Below are 16,099 nucleotides of genomic sequence, written 5' to 3'. Positions count from 1 at the left end.
TGTTATTACTTTCAACTTGATTAAGTTGGATTCTAAGTGTGGTGTTTAACTAAAATGTAGTGACCTTACACATATCCGTAAATACATGAATTGCCATTATAACGTGGTTGGGGAATTTTGTTTTTATGAAATTGAAGACACCTATCCATATCATTAGATAAAGAGATTATTAAATTCAGGAAATGTGGTGAAATTTTTCAGGGCATGGAATCTGGCCTAGTTCATCCTAACAGACCTCACTCACTTGGTCTGAAACTATTGGTTCTCGGCCATCCCACTCCCATCCTCCTCCAGCCACATCACATGTCCCTTCCCTCCCTCCCCACCATATCAATACTTGTTCTTGTATATCAAGGCAACTGTGATCCACATTGTGAATGAGAGTCTTGAAAAGATGTTATATTCAACACCAGAGAATATTGTGATAGTGGATGAATACACACATACCAGTTCTATCCAGAAAACGCCTGAAATTAATCAGAGACAAATTTCCACACCATCCAGTACCAGGAAAAAGCACAATTTAAGATTTGGTGAGGAAATGGCAACTGACTGGATCTGTTGCACCAAAGAATAAAGAGAACCTCCTGTCTGGATAACTCAAGTTATTTCTAAAAGTATGGCATAAACGTAGCTTGCAATCATTAAATAAAGAAACAAATTACTAGTTACATGGGATTCCTTGAGGAACATCAGTATATGGAAAAATCTTCTTGAAAGAGGCATGGTCAAATATTATCTGGATATCAGAAATTCTGATATATGGATTATGCAGATGTTCGGAGTATCCGAATGTGTGCACTATCCAGACAGATTGATCGTTTATCCATTTTACAGGCTATTTGTCATGTTATCTCGATATTTGGATTATCTGGATATCCATATTATTATTTTATATGATGCAAGCTACTATTAAAACAAGCCTCTAAATGAGAATTTAACTAAATTATTTCAAACTTAAAAGATTGGTTTATGTACACCACTGATTGTTCTCCAATAGCACTCTTCAGATGACGGGGTTTCCTCCCGGAATGTTTAGAGGGAGGCAAGAGAGCTGAAGAAAAAGTGAGCAAGTGACTAGTTAAAGAAAAAAATGCAGTGTCCATCACCAGTTTCACCATTGCAAATAGTTGGCGGGAGAACACTGCTTGTTTCTTCCTGCTTTCTGAACCTGCATGGCAGAGGCAGTGTTTCTACATGAAGGAAAATTTCCCTTAGTGCAGGAAAATCTTGGTCCAATTTGAGGAAAAGAAACAAAGATTTTTATGAAAATATAAAAATTGCCAGAATATTTGAAGTTGTCAGACTTTTGTTTACCATGCTAACTGCACTGGTGTTTCATTTCCTTTACATGTAGATGGGGTGTATAATAAACATACGTAATAAAATAGAATTATTGTAGTTAACTTGATCAAATTTTCAGAATACTCCACTGGTGTTTATTGTTATTAAAAGTGTTTTCCTGTGTTGTGACATTTACAGGTTGAGTGTAAGCGACCACACCAGAGGCTTGAATGGATCATATAAGGATAATGTTGGGAGAGATGCCACCATCTTTTCAACATTACCAGATGTAGCAGAATCCTCCACACCTGAAATGTGTTCTATAGCAGATAAGGAATATTTAAATATGATTGGTGATATGAAGAGTGTTTTTCCTTCAGAAACTGAGGACTCAACAGATCCACTTGTTGATTTTGACAGTGACAGAATCCCAAAAGGAATGAAAAAGAAATTTGAATTTGTAGAGGAAACCTACAGTTGTAGTGCACCACTTGTCAATGATGCCAAGGTGGAAGTTAAGATTGAAGACTCGTGCGTGGGTGCATATGATGCTAACATGGAGGAAGTATACGTTAATGAGAGACTTTCACCACATGGAAATTTGCTTCCAGAATGTGAAATGGTTCCAGATAGTACAAGGTTTGTAATTATTTGCTATTGTCTTATTGTGTGTAGATTGAATTTGTACCGAGTGGTCAAAAAGGGAGCCTACCCTCCCTCTGCTTGATATGATATGAACACATACATAGTTTAAAAGTCAGGAACATCATCATTTTCAAAGCACAGCAGAATTCTCACCATGTTCTGTCACACTTTGCATTTGCAACTGTGTCAATATCTGAACAAGACTTTTCCCAGGTGCTGGATTGGAAGAGGTTCTGAAGGACCTCTGAGAAGTCCCAGGAGTGGTTCTCCAATGACAGAGTCAGAAATGACCTGTATTCCACAATCCAAGAAATACGATCAGCTGTGGAAACTGCATTCATGTATGGGATTCCGATTTATCTCCATAAAGCCTGCCAGAACATGGCACAGAATTCAGCTGTGCTACAAAATGATGGGCTCCATGCTGATGTTTCGGACTCTTAAACTATCCGGTTTGTATTCACATCAAACATTCAACCATCACTATCATAGTATCGAAATTTAAAGGGCTATGCCAACTTTGTAACCACTCTGTACATTGATTATGGGTCAGAAGCTATAACCATACTGGCTTTCAGCTAATCTGTGCTGAGTCACTTGAATTCTGTTGCCAATATTCTTGTGTCATCTGCTTCATTGCTGAAAGCACAAGAAATCTCGGGGACACCAGCATGAAATGAACTGTAACATGCAGAAGCCTTTGACTTTGTCAATAGCAGGATGACAAGCTTTGGCAATGTCAGTGGCCAGTTCGATGACTGGTTGTTTTTTGTTGACACAGCCCTATACTGTCATCTGTTCTTTTGGCAGTAAGATGTAGAGTTATACCTTTTGCCCAATGTTACTCCTTTTGTAGTATAAACTATTTTTTGCTGTCGGTCATGTGCAGTCACAGACACTTCTGTGTTTTTACCCTTTCTGGACTAGGGATGGGTATAGCTCATCTTACAATCTGTGTCCAATAAAACTGGCAAATGGCATTGTTTGCAGTTCACTACAAATTTCTATTGTTAATGAATGTTAGGCTGTAATCGGACCACATCAAGTGTGTTGTCACCACCTCTATCAAATTTAAGCTGCTAGATGTCATGTTTTCTTCATTGCTGAATTTTACTTGTCCTTGTCACTAATTACATGCTGCTTTTGCTTATAGTTTTGAAAATATCATTGAGTAATTTACATGCATATTGTAAAAGTATTGTACGAGAATTCCATTTGGAATTTCACAGTTAGTGGCCATTCCATCCACCAGAAAGTTTTCAGCAGGGGCGTAAATAACACCCCTGCAACCCCCACAGAGCAGGGGTGTGCAGTAAAAATGATAAATTAAGAAGGCCTGATAGTTCACAAAAGTTTTCCTGTGTTACATTACATTTTCAACCAAACATATTATGCCCCTACAACTGCAAACAGAAAATGTTACTCGCTAGAAATATAGAAAGTGAATTGCCAAATTAGAAGAAAACCTTCATTAGATGAATAGTTCAAGTCATTGCTTACGTCGCCAGAGGGTAGACGACAGCAAGTCAAAGATTGGATGGTTGTCTAGATTTGATTCCTTGTTGGCAATTCAAGTAAATTTCCATTTAATCTTAAACTGTTTGTCAAAAGTCATTGTAATGTCAAACAAAATGCAGAAATAGCGAAAGCATCTGCATTACGAAAGAAATTCCAAAGTAAATCTTGGAACATGTAAATGTTGTTTCCAAAACTTTCCAAAGTTCCAGCATATTCCTTGAGGCATGCAGTCTTTACATGGTGTTAACGAGCCTCGGAATAATTTTTTGGTGTTAGAAAATGCAGCTAAAAAATGGCCAGGAGGTGGGAAATAGAAACGTCAATTTCTACCAAACGGAAAATAAAAGTAAAAAACTTGTTTGACGAGCCGACATAAGATGTTAGCTTTCTTGACCCCATTGGATTGTTTTAAAGTAAAGATTTTACCCTGTGCTTTAGATATTCTAGTAAATCAAGTATACAACAGATTTCAGAGTATGAAACAACTCGAATGAAGCTTCATCTTTTTAATTCTAACAGTCCTAATGGAGCACTCTGACAATTGCTAGAATATGTTTCTAATTTCTGGGAGAAATATGAAGAAGGCGTATCTTGCACTATAGGTACAGAAATTGTTAGTTTTCGGAATGTAGTGTTAACTGAAATCAAAAGAAGGTACATATCAACCATCAGCGAAGTTGCATAATTTCTCTTGATATAAAACAACATTCTGATTAGTTGCATTCCTTATATGATGTATTTGATCCACCTGTGATGTCTTGATCAGCTGATCCAAGCTAAAATTGATCAAAAATTACTTGAGAAGCACAATGGCAAGAGTGAGATTGAGTGGAATGAATGGCAGTTTGGTCAAGAATTTGCTCCCATCAAAAAACTCAAAGCACTGGTAATGGTCATTTAACAATATTGTAATTTTTATATTAAAGTGTATCTTCTATTTCCAATTATAATATATATATATATATATATATATATATATATATATATATATATATATATATACCTTTCATACCAGTTTTTTACATTCCTGATTCAAATTACATCTTATGTATTTTCATATTTGTATATACATAAAATAAATGTAGGAGGCGTGAATTAATCTATTAGAAAAGAAAGCTTTTATTTATAAATGAGTAGGGGCGCACAACCGAAAGTTTTGGGGGAGGGTTTGCAGAACGTCTTAGTTACCCTACTGGTTTTCAGGTTATTTTCATTTATTAATTCTAAAATACCTTATCAATATATGTTGTCAGTACCTTTTAATCAATGTTTTTTTTTCCAAAAATTGTTACAGAAAAGATATAAAGGTAAGAAAATTTATTGAAAATGTAACATATTAAACAGGCACCCACGGACCACGAAAACGTACAGAGGACATCAAAACAAACAACTTTTCTCAGTAACATTTTTCTCGTTGGTGCTAGTTTCGGCACTACAGTCGTTCAAAAAAGCCGGTTTTACCAGATGCTGGCAACCATACACATCATTTGATCGGATCTGTGACGTCATTTCCTGCAGCGAAACAGTGCATGGCAGTGTTGCAAGGAACACCCAAATGTTGGGGAAAATAACAGACTACCAACCACATTATGATCTGTAAAACGAAGATAGGGTCGCGTCCAGTAGACCGAACATCTAGGTAAACACAGCCTACCAGCCAGAAGACCAGCAGTCATCCCAGGGGAAGGAGGAAGTGAACCAACGATGCGAAAGATGGTAGAAAAACAATGTATACAAAACAAAGTGCCAATATCGTATTTTGTTCCTTAGCCTACATGTCAAATATAATCATCATAAGAACAAACTTTATTGGACACAATTTACATTTGGCTGTTTTCACCCAGCTACCTGTCAAATATTTGTAAATCTTGTTGCAAGGTTAATATCTACAGGTTTGTATATCCATTTGTCCTGATACATGCATTGTGGTATTAATAGAGGCAGTATCTGAGGTTCACGTTCTTACATTATGGCTATAACATGCACAACCAAGGGTTTTTAGGTTGTTACAAGCTAATGATGATTCAGCATGGAGTATACTGCCGTATTCACAGTAATGTTGCAAACTATTTCATGTGTATCCGGTGTGTAGATAAACACAGTCGTCGGAGAGCTTGTTTTACTACTACTTATATCACATTATTTTCAACCATTTTTGCCCCTTGCCGCATGTACATTACATTACGTGTTACCTTTGAAATTTTGAGTTCTTTCATTTCTATTTTGTCAACTGTTCAGTGTGTCACAGACAACAAGTATCAGAAAGACGAAGTGGATAGACTAAATTGTAGATGCCAATTGGGCAGCGAGATTTGCAAATATGTGATATGTAAGCTGAGACAAAATTCAATATTACCACTTCCATTTGAATTCCTTTTTTTTTTTCTACCATTTTTTGTATAGTTTGTTCACTTCCTGTTGGATTACAGAACATGTTTTCTCGCTTTCTTTTACGGTACATAATGTGGCTGATGGTACCTATGTCATTGTTCACAGAATGTGTGTGTTCCTGGCAACCCTGAAATGCATCGCTTGACGACAGGAAAAGACGTCTTAAATGCAATAAAATGTTGTGTGTGGTCGTTAGCTTTCAGGCGGCAAAACAGACTTTTTGAACAACTGTAGCGCCAAAACTAGACACCAAGAGAAGTGTTACTAAGAAAAGTTGTTTGTTTTGATGTTCTCTGTATGTTTCTGTGGTCCGTACGTGCCATTAAAGTGACAACCTGTAAACTTGTGGAAATATGACATGTAGATATCACACTAAAAAAACAATTTGTTAAGGTTTTTTGTGAAAAACATAAAAATAAGTCTCCTGGGAAAACTCCATATTTTTAAGCACCTCCGAAGTGGTTTATCAATACCATTGACATTCAATGGAATCATTACAACCCAGAACTGTCCATTACTGTACACTGCAATTCTTATAATTCTCATGTGAAGGTAAGAAATTTTATGGGATGTCATGGTTTGAAATACAGGACATGGAAGAAATGAAGGAACAAAATGATTGATTGTTTCATTTGGTTATTTTAAGTCACTTTTCTGTTACTTTTGGCTGATGGTATCATGAGGATGAATGATGATAAGAAATTGAAGAAAGGACAATCATCATCACTCATGGACAGGACCACAATACATTCCCCTCAGATGATTATTCTGGCTCAGAGTTTAGAAACTAGAAACTTGTTTGGCTGCAAGAGTGCAGAACATGGTGTACTGTGCTGCAGTCACACTATAACTGTTTTTTTTTGTTTCATATTGGATGCAATAAACATGCTAAACATTCAATTCTCAACGTGGAACCACTGAACTTTATGCATGTAATAATTTTTTCTTTGTGCATGTGTGTGTTATTTTTAACTGTTTGCAATGATTTTAGTTATTGTAAATGTTTAAGAGAGTGTATTGCATTTGTAAATATCACGTGGCATAACAACTTGTGAAGACTAGTGCCTCCCTACTGACTGCTGCCTCACTTCCACTTTTCAGTGGACATGGGAGATCATCCAACCAATTATGGAGTGACGTGTGGTCATCATAATGAATCCAAGTTGTTCTTGTAGGTTTCCATGATCGTGTTACACTACTCATTCATAGCTCCCCAATTTCCTCCTGATGGCGGTTGGTCACCAGTCTCATACATTGGGAGAAATCTCTGGAAAAGTTGTTACGCTTGCTCCAGGAGACTCCATGCATCTCATAGCCAGATTCCAAAGCTTGCACCTTAGACCACATGGCCATGGTTCGGGATGTACTACATTGCTAGTTCAGGGAAAATTGCTTGGTGCATACATTCATTCTTACATTGCCATTTTTGAATATGTATTGGAAATGAATTGCTGATCTGTATCCTTTTCATACAAATTTAAAATGTCAACATTAAATTATTTCTGTATGAAAATTATTTTAAAAAATGAAAGAATTTATTCATGCTAATCAACCCATGTATGTGCTTTTACAAATTTGGTTGTTTTGGACAATGCACAGCACCATTTTTATGTCGGTGTCATCCGTATAGAAGAGACTGACCATGGCCATCTTTATTAAGGCCAGATGCTGAAATGTGGCAATGCTGTCTCGCTGGCTTGAAAATCAAAGCAGAAATCATGGTGGGAATAGTGAAATTTTTGTTGATTCGAAAGGAAAGTAGGGAATCTTAAGTAAAATGTTCTAGTTTTTGTAAATTTAACATTACGCAGTAAGTGGAAAACATGCAGTAACAGTGGAAATGTAGATTTGCTGTTAAATTACTGGAAATAAGGAGTAAAAATTAGGCCAACTTTACATATCATATCAGGCATGGAATGTTTAAGATAAATGAGTAGTTTTCCATTATTTTATGTGCTATAATTCCGGAATAACATTGAGCATCTTATGTAGTAAGTGTTCAATTACTACATTACAAAATTACATTCTTGTATTGCAATATTACTGATTATATATTATTAGAAACAAAATATCAAGAAAATATAGCAATTTCTATAATTTTATATGGAATTTAACTTTGATTTTAATTATCTATGGTGAGCACTGCGTTGACACATATACCAGTGAAGGGCTAACCTATAGAATAACTTTCTGGGACAATGCATATCAGCGTAGATAGGTATTTGTCATACAGAAGCAATTAGTAGTACAAGTCATATTGTGGCGATAAAGAAATCATGTAGAATAGCACTTTACAAGAAGGTTACCATTCTGCCATTTCCGTGCTTGTTTAAACGAGGGTTATTTTTTAAGTAAGGTCCATTTTGCAATAAAAACGAAGTAAGTAAATGTTCTTCAAAAAAACATTTATATTCTGAATTTAAATACACTCTATTTTTCTACATAATTTCCTTGCCGTTTTAAACATTTATCGTAACGAACAATGAGTTTTTGGATACCCTCCTCATAGAACTCTGCCGCCTGTGATGATAGCCAGTTACGCACGGTTGTTTACACTTCTTCATCAGTGTCTAAATGCTTGCTGATAGGAAGGTGTTCAGATTGCGGAAGAGGTGGTAGTCGCTAGGTGCAAGGTCTAGACTATGGATGGTCAACACATCATCGCCGGTCAAAGTGAAAGCAAAACACACTTTCAAAGCGCAAGATCATGGCAGCTGTGTTTTGGGACAGGCAGGATGTTTTGTTGGTAGGTTTTTTGCCGCAAGGAACAACAATTACCTCAGCTTCCTACTATGAGACCCTAAGAAAACTTCGTCGAGCAATCCAGAACACGGCATGGAATGCTGTCAGCCGCTGTCGTACTGATTCATGGCAATGCAAGGCCACATGCTGCGGCTGAAACTCAAGATCTGATCGAATCTTTTGGCTGGGAGATATTCGATCATACGCCATACAGTCCAGAACTTGCACGTAGCGACTACCACCTCTTCCGCCATCTGAAGACCTTCCTGGGTGGCAAGCGGTTAGACGTTGATGAAGAAGTGAAAACGACCGTGAGTAACTGGCTATCATCACAGGCGGCAGAGTTCTAGAGGAGGGTATCCAAGAACTCGTAGTTTGTATAATATTTAATATATATTAAGTATATAATATTTAAACCGGCAAGGAAATTGTGTAGAAAAATAGAGAAGTGTAAGTAAATTCAGAAAATAAATACTTTTTTTAAACAATATTTACTTACTTCGTTTTTATCCAAAACTGACCTTACTTAAAAAATAACCCTCATATATTATCTGGTAGATTATTGAAACCTAATGAATGCAAATTCAATGTCAAACTGAAGTGTGTTAGGACAAATACATAAAATAATTAAGAGCAACAAACCTAAAATGAAGATGTTCACATCTAAAACTAGAGGAAGTAGCAAACTTACTAACAGGTCTAACCTACCAAAAAACAAAAAACAAAATTTACAAATTCACTGAGGTACAAAAATCTAACCGGTCAAACCTAATAAAGGCAATTAATTGTTAGCATGAAAATAACATAACACACATGTAAAATTACCTAAGCTGACAAAAGATAGAGTATTTGTTCTGTTCTAAATGGCAGATTATAACAAACATTGAGCATCTTAGGTAGTAAGTGTTCAATTACTACTTGCAATAACTATCATTTTACAAATAAAACTATGTATATATAGGTAACACAGTTTATATTTGGAGATTTTGCAGCGTCAGAATATATCAGTTACGTACAAGGATGCAAAACTTTAATAACTCGGTCAAAATACCATCAATGTCATCCTGCCTCTGTCATGGTTATAGCTTTTGGATATCACTGATTGTTTTGCACATCATGATTAAAAAACTCTTAATGCCATCAATAGTGGATGTTTATTAAATTTAATGATTCACATGTAGAAAGCAAGTAAAGCTACTTCGTGAAATGCAGATATACCAGGTGTATAAGCTTAAATGTGCTGTTTTGTAGTCAGAAAAATACATGGTTTGTTCATAGAAAGCAACAAGAAATTTATTCAAAGTACTTGCCCTCACGAGCTACACATTTTGCCTACCTCTCGGGCAATTTGTGGATACCCTGCCAAAAAAAGTCCTTCTCTTTTGAGGCAAACCACTCATCAAGCCATTTTCGGACGTCTGCATACGAATCGAAGTGCTGCTCAGCGAGGGCGTGGCCCATCGACGAAAACAGATGATAGTCGGAAGGGGCCAGGTCTGGTGAATAGGCGAAATGGGGTAGCACCTCCCAGTTGCGTGTCTCCAAGTAGTTTTGGACCAGTCTTGATGTATGCGATGGGGCGTTGTCGTGGAGGAAAATCAGCTTGTCATGTCTTTGTTGATAATCCGGCCTTTTGTCACACAGAGCATGGTGCAATTTGATCAGTTGTTGGTGGTAGCGGTGGTCAGTGACAGTTTCACCAGGTTTCAACAGCTCAAAGTAGACGATACCCTGTTGATCCCACCAAACACACAGCATCGTCTTCCGGCCGAAGCGATTTGGTCTCGAGGAAGATGTTGATGGTTGTCCAGGATCAACCCACGATTTCTTGCGTTTAGGATTCTTGAAATATATCCACTTTTCATCGCCAGTCACAATCCGATGCAGGAAAGACTTTCTTTTTTGTCAGGCAAGCAAGATTTCGCATGTGTTTTGGCGTCTCTCCAGCTGCCGATCGGTCAATTCATGCGACACCCATTTTCCGATCTTTTGAACCTTTCCCATGGCACGTAGACGCATGGAAATGGCTGCTTGAGTAACACCCAATTGCTCGGCAAACATCTTTTGCATTTGGGTATCGTCCTCGTCCAAAAGAGCCTGCAATTGATAGTCCTCAACCTTCCTAGGCCGATTTTCACGTTTCTTGTCGCTCAGGTCAAAATTGCCATCTTTGAACCAATGAAATCAATCCCTGCACATTGCTTCCGATACAGCACTGTCACCATATGCCTCCACAAGCATTCAATGTGATTCGGCAGCCGATTTCTTCAAATGGATGCAGAAACGCAGAGCTTCCCGCATATGCTCTTTTTCTGGCACAAAACTAGACATGCTTACCACAGGAACACTGTCTGTTGTTGTCTGCACATGCTGACGATGTGCACTGATTCGTGTTGGCAGATGTCCAACTCATAAAAACACCAGGTATTGCATGCCCATGGTAGCTTCATACGCTCACTAACACCATCCATGAGCAAACAGATTTAAGCTTATACACCTGGTACAGCTCAGAAAATCCAATGCATATTTAACAAACAACTTTACAACTTACTACAGTACTTTAATAAAAAATTAAATAAGTTGAATAAACTCGCTGATACAATTTGGGCGAATGAAGTTATTACGGGATGAATAGGCTACAGAAAATTATTACTTCTTTACGTTTGGACATTTTCTCTAATGTTTTCTTCCGAGCAACATCGGCCGGCTGATGTCAAAGTTTACAGGGTTGCCAAATTGAAGGCTCCGGCCTCCCTTTAAAGATGGCCATGGACTGACACAAACTGTGTCCGAGTTGTTTGCAGTATTAAGTGTATTGTTTTAGGGTTGACTGGAACTGTTTGGACATAAGTCGTAAGATTCCTGTATCTAAGTCGAATCATTAACTACATTTGGACTAACCTATAGTGATTGAAACATAATGTATAAGATGATCAGAATATAATAGTAATTCTCTGGTAATTCAGCATAAGAATTTTGATTGTAACATTTATTTACTTTTATCTTTTAATGTAAATATAGACATGGTCATGAATGCTTGAAAGAGATTGTCTTGAGAGTAAAACAGTATTAGAAGAGTGAAAAATAGAGGTTTAGAACAATGTGTAGAAATTTCACCAAAAAATGCAGGCTTGACCAGGACTTGAAAACTGTTCTCTGTCATACAGTATCATTGTCTCTGTCAGTGCTACCACAATATGATCTGTTGCCTTGGAAAAACTGTTGACATCAAAGTTTTCTCTCAGCATAGAGTAAAGGTCTCAGTATGCCCGAGACCGTGGGTTCGAGTCCTGGTGAAGCCACTATTTTTTGTTGACATTTCTACATAGAATACCTTCTCTGTGTGTCAAATCTTAATGGAACAGCATCTAGTGTCTGAAAATGCAAATTTTATTTACTAAAGATATTGTATTTTTTGCAGGTGTGCTGGCAATAAGAACACTGAAATTTCTTCAGTTGCTTCATCAAAGACCAAAAAAGTAACTTGTCCTTTAAGTTGTAGAACTTGTGGGAAAACATTTAAGAAAAAATCTCTTCTCCTAGTACATTCAAAAATACACACGGGTGTTCGACCATTTCTTTGTGATATTTGTCGGAAGCCATTTAGTCGGAAATGTGATCTTGCAGTCCATGGAACAATACATTCAGAAGACCGCCCCTACAGCTGCAATACTTGTGGAAAATCATTCAAGACAAAACATGATTGTTCAAAACATACAAAAAGACACACTGGAGTGCGTGCATTTTGTTGTAGTCATTGTGGAAAGTCATTTCTGAGGAAAGATGAGCTTTTTTCTCATCAAACTACGCATTCAGACACTCGCCCTTACATGTGCAGCACTTGTGGACAGACATTTATGAGGAATTGTTATCTCACAGTACATGAAAGAACACACACGGGTGTTCGGCTATTTTCTTGCAATCTTTGTGGGAAGTCATTCATTCAGAAATGTCATCTTGCAAACCATGGAAAAAGTCATTCGGAAGACTGCCCCTACAGCTGCAATACTTGTGGAAATTCATATAAGAGAAAAGGTGATCTTGCAAGACATATTAGGATACACACCTAAGTGCACACATTTTGCTGGACTCTTTGCAGAATGTCGTTTGCGAACAAAAATGATCTTTCTAATCATGAGACTATGCATTTGGGACCTTGACATTAGATTTGCAGTACCTGTGGAAATTAATTTAAGAGAAATCACTGCCTCAGTACACAAAAGAATATGCGTGGGTGTTCGACCATTTGCTTGTTACCTTTGTGTGAATTATTTTATCCAGGTAATTCCTCTTATAACCCCTGATTGCTCCTACAGTTGAAAAACTTGTGGAAAATAATTTAAAAGAAAAAGTGATCTTCCAAGTCAAAAATACACACATTTTGTTGATGTATTTTGTGAAAAATTATTTCTACAAACAGTTCACCTTACATTCAAATAAAAATATATAAATAACTTAGGCAAGTGAGTAGGAATGATTCAGAATGACGTTTCGGAAGTCTGTACTACTTCCTTCATCAGGTAATAAAATGAAGAAAAAAAACTTTAGGTGCCAAACATGGTACCGCGTTGTCAAATCGTAAGTTGAGGATTCAGGTTGAGGATAGAAAAGGTAAAAAACTTACGGTGACAGCATAAAAACTCCGAAGGAAGTCTTCGCTGGTTAAAAAATTTCCTATGTTAAAAACAAAAACCACAACTAAGACAAATAAAAATCGAAGTCTTACTACAGTCCCGTAGTGACTTCCGTCAGTGTTGGGTAGAACACATAGACTGTGAGCGCTCCTATCCAGCATTGAAGGTGAAATTTTCCCTCCAGTGTTACCCTCTTACGATCGTATACGTCACCATTCCAAGGTGAACTCCCTTTCTTCTTCGACGGCCTTCGCAACCTCGGGAGTGACATGGAAACCCATTTTAGTGTCGGTATTTACCGCTTTATCCCACTTTTTAAGAAAAGCGATCCACCCTTCCTCCAGATTACCATCATCTCTGTTAAGCTTCTTTCTTTTTCCAGTGCATATAAATGCAGCTTCATTAATTTATTCTCCTCTTTCTTAATTACTTCCCTTTTTATAAAACTATATCCGCTCATTATGATATGTTCGGATAGGCCTGTTTTAGGTATCTTTATCATGTTCATCCCATCTAGTGCGCATGTTTGTCCCCGTCTGCCCTACATATTCATTCCCGCATTCACATTCGATCCGGCATACCCCTTATTGTTCTTCCGGGTTATCCTTGTTCCCCCTCCCTTTTTTTGTACCCGGTAAAATTCTTTTCAATATTTCTAGGGGCCTTCATCCTGCATTTTACGCCGTTTTTTCTCATTGTTTTTGCGATCTTTTCGGAAAGCCCCTTGTAATAGGGGATTCCGACGAAATGCCCTTAAATATTATATGTTATTTATATATTTTTATTTGAATTTATAGTGAGTAAAACGCACCATTGTAATATGTCAGTTCACCTTACAAACCATGAAAGGACACACTAGTGAGATCACCCATATTTTTGCAATACTTGTGGAAAAGCTTTATAGAAAAGAAATGTACTTTTTAGACCTGAAAAGGTACGTTAAAGCATTCATCCATTTAGATGTAACCTTTATGGAAAACCATTGCATCAGAAATGTGGTTGTACAAAACTCGGAAGAATTTATTGAGGCGATTGATATACAGTTGTGGAACTTGTGGAAAACCATTCAGCTATAAACATAATCTCCTAATTCATGAAGAAGAACTTATATCACTTCATCAGCTTCCTTGTGATTTTTGTGGGGAAACTTATAACCCAAACCATTCTCTTTTGTTTGGAGCATGTAAAGAAACTTGTTATTATTCAGTCTATTATCTGGTAATGATTGTAGTAAATATTTTCATGTAAAATCTATTTTCTAAAGAATATACATATTATGCCTTTGGGACCAATCATGCTCTTTGCTATGTTTTATTCAACCTGCTTGTGTGTGTCATTTCTCCTTTGAGTAGAGTGTAGTTAGAATACTTTTAGTGTAATGCCAAGTCAGTGACGTCGTTAGTAGGACCCCCCAAACAAAAGATTTGATCGATTAAAAATTATCCTTAATTAATACTACATACTATTTTCTGGTAAATTTGTAGCAGAGTTGGAAACACTGTGTGGGAAACAAACCTATTATTCCGAAGAAAATCTTTGGAAGCAAATGTAGGACAGCAAAATTCCACCCTTTCGTTGCTTACCAGTTTATAACCAAAGTCATAAAGTCTGCCTGCTTTGAGGTTATTACCCTTGCCCTAAGTTCCTGGAAACCAGAGATCCGACTCTTTTGTTGCAAATGACCTTACAGATGGAATCAAGGACTCCGTCGAGGCCGAGCGGTCAACAGTAGGGAGTGGAGTGATATATGGAGAGAGTTCTCCAGTACTGACATTGTTCTGAGATTTAAAATTTCTCCTTGCTTCAGCTTGAGAGCCACAGATTAGCTTTGTGTTCTTGCTTGCGAGCAAGATCTGCTATCGGGTTGCTATGTTCACTGTGTATTTGTTTGTGTGTGGGAAGAGTTCTAGCGTTGTCGTGCATTTCCATTTTGAATGGATAAATTTATCAAAACTGGATATTTTAAAGCTATCTCAAAACATGTGGAACATGATGACAATGAAGAGGGTGTTGATCCAAGTTCTGACGTTCCAAAGTTAGACAAAACAAGTGAATGTACGAGGCTTGTCCGGAAAGTAAAGATACAAACCAAGAATAAGATATAAAAGAAATGTATTGCTCGCAACTAAAGTTACACTTGATACACTGATACCGAGGCTATTTCTCCACATAAGTACCACTATTCTCCAAACATTTGTTCAGAAGCGGAACAAGTTTTTTTATCCCTGAATTGTAGAAATCTGCCGCCTGCATCTGGAACCAAGTTGTGACTTCTTCCCTGACTTCATTGTCATCGGCAAAGTGTTTTCCACCAAGATGTTTCTTGTACAGGAACATGTGGTAGTCGCTGGGAGCAAGGTCGGGGCTGTATGGCAGATGGTGATGGACCTCCCATTGAAACTGTACAAGCAGATCCTTGGTGACATTCACTGCATGGGGCGGGTGTTGTCATGAATGAAGCGGATTCCACTTGACAACATGCCTCTCCGTTTGTTTTGAATTGCACATCGAAGATGTTTCAAAGTCTGGCAGTAGGTTTCAGCATAAATAGTTCTTCCAGGCGGCATGAATTCCACCAGCAGGATGCTGTGGTGATCCCAGAAAACGGTTGCCATCAGCTTGCGGGTTGAAATTGATGTTTTGAATTTTTTGGCTTTTGGAGAATTGGTGTGGCACCACTGCAGTGACTGCTGCTTGGATTCAGCTGTATGGTGGAACTACCATGTTTCATCACCTGTCGCAATGGAGTCCAGTGCACTCCCTCTTCTGCGTAGCTTGTAAGAAAGTCCAGTGCATATCCCAGTCGTTTGGTTTTGTGTTCGTCAGTCAAATGTGTTGGGACCCAGCATGCACAACTTTCTGTACCCTAACCCACTCACAATTTC

The 16,099-nt window shown here is 37.6% G+C and overlaps 1 protein-coding gene across 3 annotated transcripts in view; it reads left to right on the top strand.

Annotated features, from left to right (window-relative positions):
• The window catches only part of LOC145997173 (uncharacterized), a 127,666-nt gene that overhangs the window by 67,175 nt on the left and 44,392 nt on the right, over positions 1–16,099 (top strand). For 2 of the 3 annotated variants that reach the window (XM_083133862.1, XM_083133861.1), the window contains exons 5-6: positions 1,483–1,923; positions 12,002–14,514. In XM_083133862.1, the coding sequence (XP_082989988.1) occupies positions 1,483–1,923; positions 12,002–12,650 (1,090 nt within the window). In that variant the 3' untranslated portion in view covers positions 12,651–14,514. Of the gene's footprint in view, positions 1–1,482; positions 1,924–12,001; positions 14,515–16,099 lie in introns of those variants that run through there. The other variant, XM_083133863.1, reaches the window with a different exon arrangement.

This window comes from Lepisma saccharinum, chromosome 13, assembly GCF_977018435.1.
Source record: "Lepisma saccharinum chromosome 13, izLepSacc3.1, whole genome shotgun sequence".
In the NCBI taxonomy this organism is placed as follows: Eukaryota; Metazoa; Arthropoda; class Insecta; order Zygentoma; family Lepismatidae; genus Lepisma; species Lepisma saccharinum.
The sequence above is the reverse complement of the archived record's forward strand: the minus strand, read 5'-3'. Positions and strand labels throughout refer to the sequence as shown.